The sequence below is a fragment of the Lepisma saccharinum genome, chromosome 18 (assembly GCF_977018435.1).
Source record: "Lepisma saccharinum chromosome 18, izLepSacc3.1, whole genome shotgun sequence".
Classification (NCBI taxonomy): Eukaryota; Metazoa; Arthropoda; class Insecta; order Zygentoma; family Lepismatidae; genus Lepisma; species Lepisma saccharinum.
Window position 1 is genome coordinate 34796860 of NC_139246.1, and position 21855 is coordinate 34818714.

Consider the following 21855-nt stretch of genomic DNA (forward strand, 5'->3'; position numbering starts at 1 on the left):
ATGAAAAATGTATCCCAGAACTCGAAAAGCCAAATTAATATCATTGAAGAAAGTAGAAAAAAGCTTTGTTTAAAGGTGTGTTTTGTTACCCATCGCTTTTTCTAGCTGTATAGATTTAGTCGGAATAAGTAGCTAAGAGCTTGGAAAGTCGTGAGGGACAATCATAAACAGAGAATTCTAGGCTCCTGATTTCACAGTGCCCTGCAGATGCACTGGGAAGAAATTATTTGTATTTTCTTCTCTCTTCCATCGCTTTACCTAATTTCTGCCATGACGATGAACGTTGAATAAATTAAACGGGTGAAGAGTGGTTGCAAAGAAACACTCATGCAAAGGCCAGGGCTCGAGTCCGGATCCTTCAGTAACGAGATCGTGAGATTGGGAAATTAGGGAAATCAAGCAATGCAAAATTTTTGAAAAAACGTTAATCATATATAAAGATGATATTTCAAAAATTCAATTGAAATTTACTACTCAGGAAAAATGCAGTTTGCTTTACCGATACCCACGTATCCGAATGGTTAGCGCCTTCCTCACAGGTTTGTTGTGGGCCGACCTCCGTGGGGGAGTGCAAGTGGTCCCGGATCTGTACCCGATGGAGGTACATAGTGGTTCGGATCTCACATTAAACTATAGGTCTAGTTCCGATTAGCCTTTCTGTGTATAAAATGTACTTAAAACGTCAAATCAACCATCAAATCAACCAACCGTGGGGGAGTGGTTACCACAGCACACTACGATACCAGGAGTTCCGGGTTCGAACCTCTACCTGGACATGGGTGTTCTTTATGTTTGTCCCTTCATTAATTTTGTCGTATCATCTTCGCGATTAACTAAATGTATCAAAAAAGCGAATCAAATCAAATCATTCATTGATTGATTGTTTGATTTGGTTTATTTTACTTCGCTTTCCGCCATATTTGGCTAATCGCGAAGACGATACGATAAAATTGATGAAGGGACGCACACACAAAGATCACCCATTGCCAAGCCGAGATTCAAACCCGGTATCTCTGGCTCAGTAGTCAAATCAAATGGTTTTTGATTTTCGAAAGTGGGTGGAAGTTATGTGTACAATTTTTGTAGTCATTCCTAACTTTGCAATTTTTCCTGTTTTTGACGATCTTCTTTTAGGAATACTGGGTCCTAAAAAGGGAAGGGGGGGTTATGACCCGTTGGGCACGCCACTCATTGCTACACCAAGTGTCGACGTCACCGCACGTCACTGGTCTTACTGTATTCTCTGGCTGGTGCATTCAGTTTGTTGCTAGTGCATTTGCGATTTGGTGGGTTGTTTTTCTTTATGCAGCAGGCAGCATGAAGCGAACAAAGTTAAGTGGGGCGGCTTATCGTAAACTTGCCAACGAAAAGCGTGAAAGAGAAGCAACCTTACAGAAAAAGCTTTGTACAGTGGACACGTTTTTTAGGCGAAAGGAACAAGTGATTTCCGAAAGCAGTTCAAAAACTGAAGTGGAAGCGGCTACATCGAGTGTACTCTGTGAAACGCAAAATGTCGAATATATTGTGGGTTTAGTGGAGGAAGAAAGTGCACCTGAGATAGTGTCCCCTCAGTTCGTAGGAGTTCCTGATTGTGACAGTGAGAGTGCAAATTTCGTTAGTGACGATCCTGCCGAGTGGTGTCTGAAGGAGTCTACAAGTCGTGGAATTAATCAGAATGCTGAAAACGATTTTTCTAAATCGCAAAGACTCATAGCAGGTAAGACAAGATTTTTAAATAATAGTATTTTTTTTCGTAAACTTGTAAATGGCGAATCAATTTTGCGGAATTATTTGGTATATTCGTGCAGCACTGGTGCCGTTTATTGTGCATCATGCAGGGTGTTCAAGGGCAAGACAAACATCGCAACTCACGGCATTTCAGACTGGAAAAACATTTCAAGTATTCTAGCATCACACGAAAATTCTGAAGAACACAAAAACTGCGAGTTGGCACTCTTAACAAGGCAGAAATCTGTTGGGACCTTGGAGAACCATTTTCAATCACATATTCAGACGGAACTTATGTACTGGGTCAGTGTCTTAAGGAGAGTTTTTGCTGTCGTAAAGAAGTTCACAAGTTGCGGGCTTCCCTTACGTGGTCACGAAGAAAAATTCCATTCTCTGCACAAGGGGCAATACATGATGTCTCTAGAGCCTATTGCCGAGTTTGATCCATTTCTTGCAGAACACATTGAACGGTATGGAAATCCGTGGAAAGGTCATACAAGCTACTTGTCTTCTACAATTTGTGATGAAGTTATTGAACAGCTTGCTGATAGAGTGAGAAAAGAAATTATTAATGAAATAAAACAAAGCAAATATTTCTCCATAATTGTTGATTCAACTCCAGATATTTCGATATACGCAGTTAGCTTTTGTGTTAAGATATGTGAATGAAGATGGCAAACCTGTTGAAAGGTTTCTTTCGTTTCTGTCAAATCCAGGTCACAAGTCTGAAAATCTAGCCGAAGCTGTAATAGATATTTTGACCAGACATTCTATTGACCTTACTAATTGCAGAGGTCAGTCGTACGACAATGCCAGTAATATGTCGGGGGCATATACAGGTTTACAGGCTCGAATTAAAGGAATAAATTCTAAAGCATATTATGTGCCCTGCGCAGCTCATTCTTTGAATTTAGTCGGAAGTAGTGCAGCAAGCAGTTGTAGGGAAGAGTGTTCTTTTTTCACTATGCTTCAAAACATTTACAATTTTTTTCCAGTTCAACAAAACGCTGGAACTTACTTTTTTCTTTCATGTATCCAGGAAGCAAAACACTAAAATTTTTATCACAGACACGTTGGTCAGCACGAGAGGAGGCTTGTACGATGTATATATGAAAACTGGGATAGTGTAATGAAAGCCCTTACTCATGTAAACGATGATCCTTTCGAGAGACCATTAGTTGGAAATGAGACCTTATCCCTCTTGAATCAACTAAACAGGCTGGAGACAGCTTTCATGATCACTATTTGGAATGATATACTGCAGAGATTCAAGAGTATCACCGTGAAATTACAAAGTGTCAGCATAGATTTAACAATAGTACATGATTTATTTGAATCACTTGTGAACTTTATAACTTCTCTTCGTGACATGTTCGACTCTTATGAGCAAAAATCCATGGAGAAAACTGATATGGATTACGAGTGTAGTTATAAGAGGTTTAGAAAACGTAACATTCAAGCCATGAAGTAAGAGACAATGAGGTTGTTCTAACAGGAAGAGAAAAATTTAAAGTTGAGGTGTTTCTTCCTATTCTTGATAAATTGCACGCTGAATTAGTTAGAAGAAAATAAAGCTATAAATTAATGTCTGACAACTTCATGATTTTCAGTAAGTTTCTGCAAAGTTCTTCTTGTGTCATTTCTGAACGCGCAGCTAACCTTCAGGCTGCATATGAAACTGATCTGGAATCAACCTTTCCAAACGAATGTGTGCATTTTGCGGGCCTTCTGAAGACCAGAGGAATCTGTGACTCGCCAGCAGAAATGTTAGCCTTTATACGGAAAGAAAAGCTGCAGGAAGCAGACATCTTGACTGATGGACTCATCAACTTTGAAGAACTTATACACGAGTTTGCAGCAACCAAAGTGAGGCGGAAGCGGCTTCATTTATGACTGGTGAGTGGTGAATTTAATATCTCAATACATTACATAACTTTATGTATAGCACATACAGAAAATGAATTGTTTGTTATTGATTTTTATCCTTTGTTTTTTATATCAGTATGTTCACTAATATTTATATTAGCCTGTAAAAATACTGCAAATAAGTTACTACTTTTCTTTTGAGAAGGGCGCACATTAATTTTGTGCCTAGGGGCGGCGTGGAAGCTTAATTTGCCACTGGACATGGACGTCCGGAAGGGAGCGGATCCCCCCTGGAAAATGAATGTCCACCTAAAAAGTATATGCTTCACACATAATTTCATTTCAGTCACAGTAATTTATGTTAATTATTACAAATTACAAAAATGATATAGTGTATTTTCAGGAGGCATCACTATTATGAGGAAAAATATGCCTCCTTTGCACCCCCTGTAAAAAAATACCTTGCTTGCCCCTCCTTGGAAAATATCCTGCAGACGTCCATGCCAGAAGATCATGCATTTCACACCAAAATCTGGGCAAATGAGGCCTCTATCATCCTTATTGAGTCCCACACACTCTACTTGAACCTAAGAGTAAAGAATGTCATGTTTGTGTATGCCTTTCACGAAATATCTTCACGATTAGCAGAAAAGCGAAGTAAAATAATCTAAATCACAATCAAAACCATTCACAATATCTTCCTGTGTACGCCATGCCATATTAGTCCTATCTTACATAGTGTTCATTTTTTCATCATTATATCCAGTCTGACCTAAGTATATTGTTGTAATGTACAAATACGCCTATCATTTGGAAGATAACCTAGATACAGGCACGTATCTAGAAATGCAGTTTGGAGAGGGGGGTCCGACCAAGTGTCTCGATGATAATAATAATATAATTAGAATAATTATATTATATTCAATTAAAATAATATTAATTAAATATGTAAATAAATTAATATTGTATTGTTATTATTACATGAATAGGTAAAAAGATAGTAAGAGAATAGATATGTAACAATCAACATGTATTCACTATCTAGCTTATGTGTAGTTGAGGTTGCCAAAATTTGTAAAACAACTGCTATGGCAAGGGAATTAATGTCAAGTAGATAGAGGCACAAAATAGAAAAGCCAAATTTTGGTACAAAAACAGTCAATTTCGGGTTCAAAAGTGGTAAATAAAATAACATTTCTGTGTTATAGTGGTGAAAAAACAGATCAAAAGCAGTATATAAAATGACATTTTGATATTAAAATTGTGAACATAATCCAAAATTTATTCAAAAACTGCACTTATTACAATAATAAACATAACCCTTCTAATAACACATTTATGTAGTTACCAGAGAATTCAGTTTATTCCTGTATAAAGGGGTCCATTCTTGCTTCTCAAATATTTACAGCAGAATTAATAATTTTCTGTGAATTGCATAATTCACAGGATAATTCAAACTTCAGAAAGTGTTGTGTCGGTAAATAAACTCTAACTTTCGTGTATAAGAGACTATTTCACATTTTGCAGTTCATTTCGCATCATTTTGTGACGAAACAGTGTAGTAAAATGCACCTCACACTTTTCAGAAACATTAAAAATTAACATTAGAATGTGTTATTCCACATTTCGTGTTTTTGTCAAAAACAAAATATGCATGCCCCTACAAATAGATAAAGAATTGAATATATAATGATTAATAATAAAGGAGTTAGATCCAAATGTAATAGGCAACAATAATTGTATGGTGATAACTTTTAATTGCTTATTACAATTAACCATAAGTAAAGTTGCTGATTAATATTGTATACATACGTATTGTAGTATCATGCATAAATCTTTGGAACTGTTCTTTAAAGCCATATGAGACAAATTTGTTGCCTTCCAATAAGTTCAGCGGAAATAAATAACCATTGATTACATAATAACTGCTAAACAATTATATAATCTCTAGAAAATTTTAAATGTGTATTTAAAGTTAAGTTCATGTGGCACAATTCAGAGTAAACTTTACAAGAGAAGCAAAATAATACATTAGATCCTCTTAAGCAAAATTATTTGGGAGGCTCTGCCCCAAATCGTGAATATTGGGGGGGCTCGAGCTCTCCCAAGCCCCATGGAGTCGGCGCCTATGTCAGGAATTGAATCAGAGATGCAGAAGAGTGGGATGAGATAACGGGAAATAGGCTTCATGCAATCAAGACTACTGTTGGTGCATGACATTCTTCGTTCCATCCTTCCCAAGAAGAGGTCATTTTAACTCGGCTTCACATTGGATGCAGTTGTCTCACCTTGAGCATGCGCTCCAGTACAGCAAGGGCAGCGGTGCTGGCCCACAGCATAACAGTATTTCTTTGACTTTTGGCTTTTCATTATTTCTTCCCTATTACCTCAAAAGAATCAAGCTCCAAGTCTCCAAGGTTCACCTTTTTCCAGTATGTGGCATGTTGACAAAACATCTGCGACACCACCCTGTAGACAGCAACACCAGCAAAGATCCGAAAAATCAACATGCACTGTATACTGCCAGCATTGTAGTATATCCCCAAAGCTAGTTACAATTTATATTTTTAAATAAACTATAAAGTTTTAAAGCACAGGAGAATCTCAAAAATATGAATGCTGACATACGTATGACATATTCTTTGTGAATATAAACGTTTCAGAGCGTTCGGTCTATAGAGACAGCTAACACATCCATAGACACATCCGCCAAATAGAGATGGTAAAACTCATTGGCCACGGTCACACTCTTTACAAGCGCTTTGCAAGTTTAAAACTTGCTGTTTTTCGGACACGTGAATTTCTATATATTTTTTTCTGCACATCTCTATCTATCTCTCTCTCTCTCTCTCTCTCTCTCTCTCTCTCTCTCTCTCTCTCTCTCTCTCTCTCTATCTATCTATCTCTCTCTCTTTTTCTGTGTGAGAGTGTTGTGAAATCAGAAGTGTAAAGTGGGTGTTCAACTCCAGATATTCCTGAATTGTGCCAGCAGAGAAGAGCTTCAAATGTAACCAACTTTTAAACTACAGGAAATTCGAGGGATTGTGTAGAAACCGAAACCTTCACTTCAAAAAGTTAAGTGTTGGCATTGTTTACTGTTTTCTACAGAAAGAACTACGTGGTTCCAAAGTAAATTTGTAAATATTGCAACATGCGAAAAATGTTTCAATCATCCGGGATCGTCTGCTGCATTACATATGTTTGACAACAGACCAAATAAATGAACAACTGCGCCAAGACATTCATTTTTTCCCTTAGAGTTGTTAAGGAAACAGTATCAGGTAGAGTGCTCATATTTTCAGTAAACATACCATGTAGAAGCAATGAATTCTTGGTTTTCTTAATTTTTCTGGATCTGCGGAAAATGTCACCGCACGCCACTGTGTTTCACATACAGTCATTGGCTGTAAGATCTGGGCCCTTCATTGTGACGTGTCGTATGTAATGTTGTTTTAAGTATAACGTCCTGATCGAATGTGCTGATTTTTATGTCCTTAGGCATACTTTTCATGTTCCTGACGCCTTGTCATCCATGTTGGAAGTTGATAACATTATTTTAAGTAATACGTTTAGCTTTTTGCTGGCGGCCGTGGTGTTGTGCTGATCACATCGTCTCCAAAATGGCCGAGATCAAGAATGTGTGGGGCCCAACCTCCACTTCCCCTAAATATACGGACTTTTTACACTGTCTCTGAGAAAGTGTTTTGGTCCCTCCTTTCCTTTTTTAATGTGCTGTTTTTGACTTGTGCAGGTCCCTTTACAACCCAGCATTCTTAGTCTTTTTCAAAGGACCTTTTGCACTCCTTTTTAAACTTTCAGGTAGGGATTTTAGATGAGGGAATTGTTCCTTGTATGCCGTGAAGCAGGTGGTCTCTAGAATTTTCCATCTAGAGAGTGGGGGGGGGGTTCATAACCATAAACTGGCCCTTTGTTAAAAAGTTTAGGTGGTATTGAGGATATTTTGCGGGTGTTAGTGTGTGTGGGGCATGTGTAGAGGGTGAAAAAATTGCCATACGTGCCAAAGTACCCAAAAATTTTAGCTCATTTTTTCAATTATAAAAATAAGAGCAATGGATAATTTGCCTACTTTTATTTTTGCTGTCTGGTTTTTGTGGGGCAGAGCCTCCCAAATAATTTTGCTTAAGAGGATCTAATGTATTATTTTGCTTCTCTTGTAAAGTTTACTCTCAATTGTGCCACATGAACTTAACTTTAAATACACATTTAAAATTTTCTAGAGATTATATAATTGTTTAGCAGTTATTATGTAATCAATGGTTATTTATTTCCGCTGAACTTATTGGAAGGCAACAAATTTGTCTCATATGGCTTTAAAGAACAGTTCCAAAGATTTATGCATGATACTACAATACGTAGTACTTTTAAATGCATTATAATAACATGTGTTCCAAATAACATATTTAAAAATAATATTGTTAAACAGGGTGGAGAAACTGAAACCAGAGGCATGCGGTGCTAAATCAGCCAGGGAACATGTGATCTGCACTTGCCCCCCCCCCTCATAGAGGTGTCTTAATATAATACAGTAGATGAATTAAAATTCAACCCTTATTGAAATGAACCAAATAAATATACGATTCATATATTACAAATTGTCAGAAGTGACATACATGAGGCACATTAAAATTATATGACAAAAATAATTTTAAAGCAAATATGATATGATATAAAGAAAACGTTTAAAACAAAATTGTTGATGTGCAACAAAAAAAAAATTAATAAAAGCAATTTATGAGCGATCAGAGAAAAATAATAATGTTTTGTAGAAAAACGTTTCACTCTTTATTCATAGATTAAGTTGACGTTTTTTCATAGAGGTGAGTATTCTTGTAATTCAAACGTCCTCAATGCAATAATGGCATACAGATGGCTGACTTTTTTCATGGCATCTGCTAGATTTGTAGAAGTTCTTAATGTGACAAAACCCGAACTGTTCCAGACTCCCTTCTCAGGAACAAACAAGGACAACAATATAATTTGCCACTGGAAGAATATCCAGTTAATCGTTTTATGGAGTTGTAGTATCTCGTTTGAAAATGCCTTGTGTTTTTAATTCAGTTAGGATAGGTGTTGGTTTGCTGTATTTTCTGCAAAGTTCAATGAATTAAAAGCTTTCGTCTTCAGCCAGTCGATCATACAACACTCGCTTTCTCATCCTCGCCCTGTGTACGATGAAAATTTGGTCTTGGGGCTGGTGGAACAGATGGACTGGAGCTGTTCCCTCGGAAGGTACATCGTTTAGCCAAGGTAACTTAAGGCATTTAGCAGGCGCTTAGACTGTAGAAGATTTTTCCAGTTCGTTATGAATGTCAGATGCAAGTTCGTACCAAGATTATGAAATTATAGACTTACTACACTCAAAAGTATAACTATGATGCAATTAAACCTCAACACATAGCAAAAAGTCGAAGAAAAGTGAATCTGTTATATCTCGCATAGGGAACAGCTATGGAGTTCCACTTCCGTGGGACCTTGGCATTCGTTTACCTTCGAGCATGGTCGGAAATACTCCGCATCAGGCAGTAGATAGAGGGTGGGAATGATGAGGCTGTCTATGCGATGAGGGTAGGTGAAGTAAACAAACGTCCCGCCACGGTAAAGATTTTCTTCAGCGTTACTTTTGGAAATGTTATTTTGGGAGAAAGAAGTGTTATTATTATGTTAATGTAGATAATTTAAATAGCTCAAAAGGGCGATAAGTTGGAGGAAACAGCCTGTTCTCTCTGTTCCTCTGCCACTGACTGAAACACTTTGTTTCCGACTCTTTACAAACTTCTTCTTTGTTTTCTCTGATACTGAAGGAATCCCATCCAATCAATTCTTTGGAGGATGTATTAGGAAATGTTATGGTGTTAACATTCTAAGTCTTGCTAATGGACCATAGATATTTGTAAAATGTTGCTAAATTTCAGTGACTTTACTTTTAGAAATTAATTACAAATATTGAAAATAATAACATGGTAATGTGTTGTTACAACTTGTATGGATTATTTTAATATCACATGAAATATGTATACATATCAATGTTTATTGGCTGTTAGAGTAATAAATGAACAGTAAATGAAACACAATCATGTACCTGAATATAAGATCTGTCTTTTCTGGTGTTTCTGTAAATGTAAAGGTATTTACAAATAGTTTAACGGTGAGGAAAAAAAGGATATTTAAAGGAAGAATTAGAGGATGTAAATGAGTACAATATGTATCTACCTTCAATTGTCAATATTTAAAACGAAGTACAGAATTCATCATCACAAGCCAATTGTTACATATGTTCTATCACTGGTCCTTTTTTTTACATGTATACATTGTACATTATATAATACTCAGAGGAGAAGTCCTTTCTTTTGGAGTTTTATTATGCCAGCTAGTGCAGACTGGAATCCTGCATTGTAGTCACATGTCACTTCATTCGACACGTAGTCATCCCTCTGGTCTTGGTAGTTGTCATCGATGTCTGGTCCACCAACTAAAGCTCCATTGAGAATGTGGGGATTAGAGTCAGAACTGTCAAAATTGTCCCAGTCACAGGTGTCAGGAGGATCTGGGCATGAGCTGAAACAAAATTAAATCAAGTGCTGCAAATCTGAGTGCTTCTATTTATGCTTCACTATACCCTGTCCCAGCTAACTTTAGAGCAGGGCCACGCATAGCAGCAGAGGAGGAGGAGGGAATTCGAGTGAAAGCACAGCATTGCCAACTGTCCTGACCGTACATGTACGGAAATTACATGGCATGCACGGACGTACAGTCCAGACCTTAGTTCATATCGTAAATGAACAGCTTGTCAAAATTTGCACTTGCAGTTTTATCCCTAATATTTCCCTAAGAAATTCTTAAACCAAGCATACGGACCTGGAGACAAAAATATGGTCCGTTTGCCATATGCGTACGGTATTATCGCTCTCAAAAGTTTGCAACTCTGACAAGTGAAGCAGGGAAAGTGGTCAACTCCAGTCACCCATTACGCAATCCCGTTTCTCTGACTGTACATTGGTGGAGCCATCTCATGTCACTACTTGCACAGAGACTTGTTCTTGTTCACCTGGTCTACAGTTAGCTGGTATGGGGTTTACATACAAGATGGCATACATGGTATTAAATAAAAGGGAACACACAAGATTAAGCATGGAAGAGAAATAATAAACGGTGGGAAGAAGTCATAAAACCAGTAGTGCTGCTGGTATTTTAGCTTGCATTTTTTTTTTTTTTTGTAAATTGTGTAACTCTGGATGCTAACAAATAATAAACAAATACCCTTAACTTGTTAATTTTTAATAAACCTGAAAATTCTTGGGTATGAATGCCCTTCTTGCCTCCATCCCATGAGTTGTTGAGTTGAGTTGGTGTTTTAAGTCCACTTTATGCACAGTAAGGCTATTCAGGACTGGACCTACAGTTTAAAGTGGGATCCCAACCACTATGTGCCTCCACCAGGTATCAAACCTGGGACCCCTTGATTACAAAGGGATGACGCTACCTACCACTGCACCATCTGGGAGGCCCTTCCTCCACAAGTTATGCCTATGGTCTAGTAGACAAAATGTACAAAAGGTGTAGACTTGAAAATGGAATTTTGACAATGTTAGTGTAATTAATAGTATAATTAATTTGTTACAATATCATTTTTCAATAAAATTTCTAATTTATAGATTTTTCATGATCATTTGGCAGTGCCTTCATCAAGAACATCAGACAGTGCCTGTTCATGAAACAATATATTTCATATTAGTGCTCAACTCCAGATATTCCTGAATTGTGCCAGCAGAGAAGAGCTTCAAATGTAACCAACTTTTAAACTACAGGAAGTTCGAGGGATTGTGTAGAAACCGAAAGCTTTACTTCAAAAAGTTAAGTGTTGGCATTGTTTACTATTTTCTATAGAAAGAACTAAATGGTTCCAAAGTGGATTTGTGAATATTGCAACATGTGAAAATTGTGAAAATTGTTTCAATCATACGCGATCGTCTGCTGCATTACATATGTTTGACGACAGACCAAATAAATGAACAACTGCGCCAAGACATTCATCTTTCCCCTTAGAGATGTTAAGGAAACAGTATCAGGTAGAGTGTTCATATTTTCAGTACCATGTAAAAGCAATGAATTCTTTGGTTTTCTTAATTTTTCTGGATCTGCTTCCCCAACGGAAAATGTCACTGCACGCCACTGTGTTTCACTTACTGTCATTGGCTGCAAGAACTGGGCCCTTCATTGTGACATGTCGTATATAATGTTGTTTTAAGTATAACGTCCTGATCGAATGTGCTGATTTTAATGCTCTTAAGCATACTTTTCATGTTCCTGACTCCTTGTCATCCATGTTGGAAGTTGATAACATTGTTTTAAGTAATGCCTTTAGATCGTTATAAGGAAAATGTTAGACTAGATCGTTATAAGGAAAATGTAGGACATGCTGTCAGAAAATGTAGGATATTAAGTCAAAATGTAGGACACAAAACATTCTTAATAAATAAATAATACATATTTCTATAGAACACATTAGAAAGTAATTGAAAAATGACACTTTTCATTTTTAAAAAATGAATTCTTAATGAATTTTTAAATGCAAAATTTCAAAACTTGCAATCATACTAACAATGCACCTCTTACTACATGATTTAAGTGGTACTTCTCAGAGGAGCCAATTTCTCTCAAAATTTCAGGTTTAGTCAAAATATATTTATGTTAGACTGGACAGTCAAGCTCTTTGAAATTATAGGGACCAGTACCAAGCATTTTACAGACATTATGGAAAAAAAAAATATCTCATGACTCTGTTGGGCTGGTGGTAATGAAAGTACTCTCTCAACATTTGCATTTTGAAAAGTTGGAAATTAGTAATTAAGAAAATAAATATTTATTTAATGAAAACCCCTACCAAAAGGCCAGTTAAGATGCAAACTAAAACTGTATTTTAGAAGAGAATTAGACCTGCTTTATCTATTTATGCATCCTCGACTGTATTTGGCAGACTAGTGAGGTTTTGGTATTTGGACTCGCAGCCAGTATAATCTTATGTGAGGCTTGTGTCGGTTGTTCCTATGTGTTTGCGACTGTCCCTTCCTCCATCTTATCTTAGTACCATTCATCCTCATCTTCACGATTAGCCAAAGGGACAAAGTGAAGTAAAATAAACTAAATCAACCAATCAGTTATTGTGATTGCAAAAATTCTTGACCAGAAGAATAATTTATTGCCTTTTTATTGACTTCTTGACCTACTTGTTGATTTCTTTACTTTTTCTTGACTACCATGACTTTCTTGACTGGCAGTTATGCTGAATAACTGTGTTTATCTATATTCCTGCTTTACAATCAAAATATTGAATAAGAATGAGAAACACCTTATTTCATCAGCAGTGGCATAGCAACATATCGAGATTAGAATGCGAGGTCACCATCTGCTTTTTACATTTGAAATCTCTCAATGTGAATCGATACAGAATCTTCTGTGATACAGTCAGCAATTTTTCATATGGGCCTGCTGTAGGAAGGAATGAAACAATGCAAGCATTTAGATGCTGCACAGTTGCTTCGTGGCAGTTGGAGGTGCTTTATTATTAACTTATTAAAATCGGGAGTGCAAGGTCAAGGGAAAGAAGAAAATACAAGACAAAGTACTTTTTATTCAATAAAAGAATAAATGGGTAAAAATGTCCTGCCGAACTATCGTGAATGTTTGCGTAAATGTTTCACATGAGAAATACGACGATAATTTTTATTTTTTTGAGCCCCCTTAAGCTTAGGGCCCGCCTGTCTGTATGTTTTGCCCCTGATTTGATGTATTCGTTCAAACTATAACATTAAACTAGAATTTAAAACTATATTAAAGCAGAATGTCTTAATTTTATTGCCCACAAAAATTAGCCTTTTCCAAATCTTTTCCCTACTTCTATTTATTATATTTTTCATATCAACCTCACATGATGCCCTTTAGGTGCGAGGTCCCGGGCAGCCACCCACTTTGCCCTTCAATTGCTACGCCACTGTTCAACAGTGTAAACCCCAAGGCATGCAATTCCACTGAGGCATTGAACAGTGACATCATCAGAAAGTGGTCCCAAAACTGTTCATTAATTGCTTCTATTTTCCCGTTTGTTTCCTAGCAGGACAAACTCTTATTTTCTTTTTGGGCAATGGCTGAATCAAAATAAGTTTCACTATTGAGTTTGGGAGCTCAGTCCATAGACTTGTAAATTGCATTATTTTTTCTTTGTTACGTATTTTCCTAATTAATATTATGTGATGTTCAAAATGTAGGAAATTTATGATATTTTTCAAATTCCTCCCAGACGCTGGACATAAGGCTAAAATGTAGGACATGTCCGGGAAAAACCGGACGTCTGGTAACCCTATTCAAGCACCATGGACCAGATCCATTACATTAGTTTTTACCTTGATGCATGGTGAGGTCTCTTCGGATAATTGGTTCCAAAACCAACAACGAAACTCCTTCCTCCATCTCCCAGCATGTAATCAATTTGTTCTTGTGCAAACGTTCTGTAGTCATCTGGGTTTATTCCAGCTTCCGCAGCCTGTAAGAGACAAATGTGTTATATTTACCTCTCCAAGCAGAAATTTTAAGAAATTGAATTGAAATAAATATCAGAAATAACTGGTTTGATAAAGCATAACATTACTTCTTTTTAGCTAATCAGTGGTGATTTATTCATTCTAGTTTTTGGACTTTTAACCACTGTTATTTTTTAAAAGAGCCTCCGAAACATAGGTAAATCTCTTTTAAAAAATAACAGTGGTTAAAAGTCCAAAAACTAGAAAACTTTGAATGACCTGAAGTGCTAACTTCCACATCTGCTAAGATAAAGAATCAACAAACCAATCTATCTGAGATAATTACCGAATGACTCAATAAGATATGTTCCACTGATTGAAAGAATTCTACTACTTACAAAGGGTTAGATGAGATAACAGCATATACCAAACCTCACTTGCTGAATAGTAGGGATGTGACGAAGCTGAAAATTTACCGATGCCAATGTACTCACCGATAATTTTTGGAACCGATACCGATGCTGATATTTAACCGATTCCGATACATAAGATTATTAAACAGAAATGGGATGTTATTTTCAGCATGACAAAAATAAATTTGCTATGTACATTTCTATTGCATATCATATGTATATACATATATATTCTCAAGAGATGCGAATGTACATTTGCATCTACAAAAGGTGGTTCTGTGAACCTTTAAGAAGAACATGGATTCTCAAGAGATTTTACATTAGTACACAAGCAGTTCTTTGAAATGCAAAATGAATTCCTGTTCTTAATGTTGGAAATTTACTGCTGCCAGTTTCAACTTCAGAAACACGAGTTTTGGAAGCACTTCAGGAAGTTACCTACTTCTTCTCTTATCGTAAATCTGTTCAGAAACAGTGAACACTCAATCACTGAATACTGATGCAGCAGGTATGCCCTAGTATTTTCTCAGGACTTGCTTCAGGTTCGAATACTCATTTTTGAATTTCCAATACAACAGCAGATGCTGGTTCAGCAGTGTACTGTTTTATTTCCGATTTTGAGTTAGGTTGATCCTCTAAATGAGAGTTTGCAATAATTTTATTACAAAAACTCTACAATAATGAAGAATCATAACCAAATGTTCAATAAATCTTACAAAACTAAAATATAAAACTTATTAGAAGGTAAAAACTCTAGTATAATCTGTACCGGTTTAAATATCGGATTTTTGCCCATGCCGATATGTCAATTTCTGCCGATTTTTATACATCTGTAATCGGCTTCGGCACATCCCAACTGAATAGCATATTATCAGTAGCGTAGCATCCTAATACGCCCATACGCCCGGCGTTCCCTGATTTAAAATTTTAAAAATGCGTAAATGCTGTAAATATAAAGTAAAATGTGACTAATTATATACATGTTTGAGCATAATGGCATTATAAAAGCTATTTTTCACGATCCGTCTACAACGCTCCACTAACAGCTCTCCTTGTAGCATTTCCCTAATGTCTTTGCTTGCCGGATGCCGGCTAGGTTTGGCGTACAGGACCATACCCGCCTGTAGGCTGAGAGAAGGAGGGAAAGCTTGTGGCTTGGATCTCTACAGCACGGGCGAAATGCTCTCGCCATATGCTGGCGTACGGAGAGGAGCACCTGATTGGTTCTAGGGGCCATGTGACCTTTCCTGCCTTCCGATTCAAGGCGCTGTACTTCCGATGCAGACGACAGAAGTAGAATTTCTACCCTGTTTTTCGTGCTCGGGCCTCTGCTCGTGCTGTGTGATGCTACAATATGCAATATTGACTGACGTATCTTTAATGACCACTGCATTGGGTAATTTATCGCAAGAACAGTGAAGTGCATTAAAAATTAAAAAAACAAAACAGTCAAACAATTTGATAAAGTCCTCGTGGTATAAGTTCAGCCTGTGGATGCTCTACCACCTAACCCACAAAACTATTTATTTTAAAAAAAAAATTTTTCGTTAGTATCTAATTGCCTAATATTGTGCCAGTGGAAATGTTTAGCATTCGTTTCAAAACTCTTAACATCGTATGATCTCTTGACAAAATTATTTTAAAATGTTTATCAGCATTCTCAAGATATAATAAACAGTGGTCTGAAACTCTGAATTACTACTAATAGGCACTGTTACGTCAGTAGAGTGTACGATTGTTGGATCATCCACCCACCTTCGTGTCAGAGTGTTTTGCACAGCACGCTAAGATGCCAGAGGTTTCCGGTTCAAATCCCGGCCTACGCATGTTCTTTGTTAGTGTCTCTTCATCAATATCATCACTCACATTCATATTTGCGATAAGCCAAAAGTGGTAGAAAGTGAAGTAAAATAAACCAAATCAATCAATAGTTGTATCATCCACAATAATGAAGTCTACTGTTGTTCTAGAGGCGCTTGTGATTCAGGTAGGTTTTTTTTAATTACTTCTGTCATGCCGAAAGGTTTCCTTGATTATAAAATACTGTTTTGCTACACATGTGTTACGTGTGGAGCAAAATACTCCGAATGGTGAACGGTGTTTCTGACTTGAGCAATCTAATTAAAAATGGTATAAAAGAGTGCTCCAAGCATTTATTGCGCACTGAGGCATCTTATTTTCTAGATAAAACAAGCATGGATCATGTTTATCGGAACCTGTCTGACTTAATGTAATGAACACAATGAGGTTTTAAATAGACAATACATATGTCGGCTAATTCCATAAGTAAACTCCTAAGCAAAAAAAAGAAGGCCTACCCTTCCTTCTAACTTAGCGTTCCCATCCGAAATGCTCATGCTACGCCACTGCATATTATTATAAATCACACTTGTTCACTCATTCTTAACAGTGTAGTAGATTAATCATATAATAAAGGGGGAACCCCTGAAAAATGCCCTCCTCCACCTGCATACATTTGGAAGTATTCACTATTGTCCCGGTGCCTTAAATTATACCGAAGCATCGGTTATGCTAAATATTTACCGGATTCTCCCATTTATCCTTGTTCTTTATCCTATATTGGTTATTTCCATTTTTTAAACGATGGTATGATTTAATATCAAACCTGAAAAAGGACCAATGATTATTTGGAGACCAATAATCATTGGCTTACCTATAAAAACAAAAATACGTTAGAGTATTCAAATTGGTCTACTTACGCAAGTGAGTATGTATTCTTACGTGGACGACGTTTCGGAAGCTTTACTGCTTCCTTCCTCAGGTTGTCGTTTTCAGCTCGGAATATCAAGCCATGTCAGAGAAGTGTCATGTAAGGATACTGGGTGAAAGGTTCGGGTTAAAAACACTTCATAGTGCTTGACCTATACAGAATTAAAACCCCTTTGCTAAAAACCCCTTAAAACTCACATTAAAACACGTAAAAACCACTGCTACGGTAAACTAGAGTGGCCGTTGAGAGTCTAAACTCCCTGTCAAGGTGAAGCGAGCGGGCAGATGGCGCCGCGCAGCGGAGTGGTACTTCCCCTCCCACGAGAGATCCCTCCCCTCTCTTTTTCTTCCCCTCGTCACCAATCCAAGGAAAATTCCCGTTCCACCTCGGCTGCTTTCCTTACTTCCGATGTGACATGGAAGCCCATCGGGGCCCTTTTATTATTCAAATTGTCCCACTTTTTAAAAAAGCTAATCCATACGTCATCTAAATTGCCATCGTCCCGGTTCAGTTTATTTCTGTTTCCCGCGCATATCAATGCCGTTTCGTACACGTTCCTATCCAATTTACTATTACTTTTTTTGATAACCTCTCTTTTTATTATTTTATGCCCACTGTTTATTATATGCTCTGCAAGCCCCGTTTTCGGATCCCTTTCTTTGATGTTCTTATCATGTTCGCCCCATCTAATACGCATGCTCCGGCCGGTTTGTCCAATATATTCCATCCCGCAATTGCATTCAATCCTATACACCCCTTTTTGTTCATCAGGGTTATCTCGAATTTTTACCCCCCTCTTATAATCCGTGAAATGCTTTTCAATATTTCTAGGTGCTCTCGTCCCGCATTTCACACCATACTTTTTCACTGTTTTTTCAATTTTCTCGGTGAGCCCTTTACAGTACGGTATCCCAACATAGTTAACTTTACTATCCAACCCTCCCTCCTCTTTTTCCTCCTTTTCTAATCTGCTATCAGAAACGGGGTTCCCCTTTGAAATATTCTTCCTTGCTCTCCTAGCTAACACGTTCATTTCATATTCGGAAAATCCATTCTTCATTCCTACCCCTATTATCCACGATATTTCCTTTTCTTTTTCTATGGCATTATTGCATAACCTCTCAGCCCTTATGAAAAAGTTTAAATAAACATTCGATTTGACCCTACTTGAATGTTCCGATGCCTTATTAATATAAAGACTGCCTGCAAGGGGTTTGTGAAACACCCCTGTCTTTATCCCCTTTTCAGATTTGGTAATACTTAGGTCCAGGTAGTTGATTTTACCTTCCACCGAATTCTCCCTAGTGAAGCTTATTCTGTCCTCTTGTTTTCCTAACTCCACGAAAACAGTGTTAAGATCTTTTTCTTTTCCAACTACAAGGATATCGTCCACATACCTACAGTAATATTTTATGTCTACTCCCACCCTTTCCATAACCGCTTTTTCTAAGTAATGCAAGAAAATGTTTGCCGCAAAACCCGATATCGGGTTGCCCATCGCTAACCCTTCTTTCTGACGAAAGATCTTATGGTTTACGCGAAAATAATTGTACCCAGTTACAAGAAAAAACCACCTGACATATTCCCATGCTACCAATATATCCACGCCATGGTCTAGTAGCCATCTTTGAAGGCAGTCACCGGCCTTCTCTCTCGGTACACTAGGGTACAAATTTGTTACATCAAAGCTGCTAATTTGGTCATCCCTCCCGATTTCTAAATTTTCAATTGACTCTTTTACCTCAAAGGAGTTTTTAACGCTATACTGGGTGTTAACATTAATCTTCTTCATTTTGCGGCAAACATTTTCTTGCATTACTTAGAAAAAGCGGTTATGGAAAGGGTGGGAGTAGACATAAAATATTACTGTAGGTATGTGGACGATATCCTTGTAGTTGGAAAAGAAAAAGATCTTAACACTGTTTTCGTGGAGTTAGGAAAACAAGAGGACAGAATAAGCTTCACTAGGGAGAATTCGGTGGAAGGTAAAATCAACTACCTGGACCTAAGTATTACCAAATCTGAAAAGGGGATAAAGACAGGGGTGTTTCACAAACCCCTTGCAGGCAGTCTTTATATTAATAAGGCATCGGAACATTCAAGTAGGGTCAAATCGAATGTTTATTTAAACTTTTTCATAAGGGCTGAGAGGTTATGCAATAATGCCATAGAAAAAGAAAAGGAAATATCGTGGATAATAGGGGTAGGAATGAAGAATGGATTTTCCGAATATGAAATGAACGTGTTAGCTAGGAGAGCAAGGAAGAATATTTCAAAGGGGAACCCCGTTTCTGATAGCAGATTAGAAAAGGAGGAAAAAGAGGAGGGAGGGTTGGATAGTAAAGTTAACTATGTTGGGATACCGTACTGTAAAGGGCTCACCGAGAAAATTGAAAAAACAGTGAAAAAGTATGGTGTGAAATGCGGGACGAGAGCACCTAGAAATATTGAAAAGCATTTCACGGATTATAAGAGGGGGGTAAAAATTCGAGATAACCCTGATGAACAAAAAGGGGTGTATAGGATTGAATGCAATTGCGGGATGGAATATATTGGACAAACCGGCCGGAGCATGCGTATTAGATGGGGCGAACATGATAAGAACATCAAAGAAAGGGATCCGAAAACGGGGCTTGCAGAGCATATAATAAACAGTGGGCATAAAATAATAAAAAGAGAGGTTATCAAAAAAAGTAATAGTAAATTGGATAGGAACGTGTACGAAACGGCATTGATATGCGCGGGAAACAGAAATAAACTGAACCGGGACGATGGCAATTTAGATGACGTATGGATTAGCTTTTTTAAAAAGTGGGACAATTTGAATAATAAAAGGGCCCCGATGGGCTTCCATGTCACATCGGAAGTAAGGAAAGCAGCCGAGGTGGAACGGGAATTTTCCTTGGATTGGTGACGAGGGGAAGAAAAAGAGAGGGGAGGGATCTCTCGTGGGAGGGGAAGTACCACTCCGCTGCGCGGCGCCATCTGCCCGCTCGCTTCACCTTGACAGGGAGTTTAGACTCTCAACGGCCACTCTAGTTTACCGTAGCAGTGGTTTTTACGTGTTTTAATGTGAGTTTTAAGGGGTTTTTAGCAAAGGGGTTTTAATTCTGTATAGGTCAAGCACTATGAAGTGTTTTTAACCCGAACCTTTCACCCAGTATCCTTACATGACACTTCTCTGACATGGCTTGATATTCCGAGCTGAAAACGACAACCTGAGGAAGGAAGCAGTAAAGCTTCCGAAACGTCGTCCACGTAAGAATACATACTCACTTGCGTAAGTAGACCAATTTGAATACTCTAACGTATTTTTGTTTATAGATAGTGAGTAACACGCACGAAACCAATATGTTATTTACCTATAAAAGTGTTAGTACGGTTAAATTGTTATAGTGTCAGATCTGCAATTAGTAATTTTAAAATCTTAAAGTTAGAGAGAATAGGTTAGTAATCAGAAGGTTAATACTAGTGTAAAGTGTATGAAATGGGATAAAATAGTTATTAGGTTAGGGATTTAAAATGGTAGGAAGTATAAAAGCCTTTATTTGTTGTTAATTTTTATCACCATGTTCTTCATCACCATGAATTAGTAAAAGGTCTTAATAAATTCGAGATGATTAAAGGGGGGGAGGGTATCTTACTGGAATCACTGTAGGAGAAGTGGGTACTGGGGAACATCATAGAAGATTAATCATATATTAGTGATTAGGACAGATTAGTGAGTAATCTACCAGAATCTGCATATGTAAGCATCAGTAAAATTTATGATACTTTCTATCAAGTCCTTTAAAAAGCTTTATTTTAATAGCTTGTAATTTAGTGCTAAATTCAACCATTTTGTTGTACATTTTAATGAATCCCAACCCCTTCCTTATCACCTGGGCAGTGGCGTACCCAGGATTTTCGAAAGGGAGGGGTTATGTATACATTTTTTAGTAATTGGTCATCATTTTGCCATTTTTTCCAGCCTTTGTCTTTCTGTTTTAGGGAATCCTGGACCAAAAAAAGGGGGTAGGACCCCCAACGACACCCCCCCTCCCGGGCACGCCACTGCACCTGGGTATTAAATACCTATACTCTGTCCCAGAATTCTCTGGAGCAAGCAAACAAAAACAAGTCTCTCCACAAGTAATGATGCGAGACAGCTCTACCAATCAACACGTGAGAGGGAATGGGATTGCATGGAGGGGAGAAGCGACTGCAGTTACCAGCCTTCGCAGCAGCATGTACTGCTCTCTCTGCCCACTCGATTTTCCTCCCTTATACATGCGGCCTTGGTCCACAAATTCCGGGGATAGAGTAAAATCTGTATACATACATCAACGAAGAGGGTGAATTATCTATTCAGGTTCTTCATGAAGTTCAGTATGTATGTATATAGGTGTCCTGTTTTCTCACACTTAAACTATTAGAACTAGATGACTTTCTATAAGTTGACAGTGAGATTGAAATGAATACCCCAAAATTTTGACTCAAACCTAATGAAAAAAAATAATAGAAACTAGGTCTGAATCAATACCACATTAAACAAATAGCAATATCACTGATGACGCTCTAACTCTAAGTGATATGAGACGAT

The 21855-nt window shown here is 37.5% G+C and overlaps 1 protein-coding gene across 1 annotated transcript in view; it reads right to left on the reverse strand.

Moving 5' to 3' along the window:
• Positions 1-9603: 9603 nt before the first annotated feature.
• The window catches only part of LOC146002519 (endoglucanase E-4-like), a 53345-nt gene continuing 41093 nt past the window's right edge, over positions 9604-21855 (reverse strand). Inside the window, exons 8-9 of the mRNA XM_083140417.1 lie at positions 14013-14152; positions 9604-10170 (exon numbers count right to left, since the gene is read on the reverse strand). Coding sequence (XP_082996543.1) covers positions 9942-10170; positions 14013-14152 — 369 coding nt within the window. The 3' untranslated portion in view covers positions 9604-9941. The remainder of the gene's footprint in view (positions 10171-14012; positions 14153-21855) is intronic.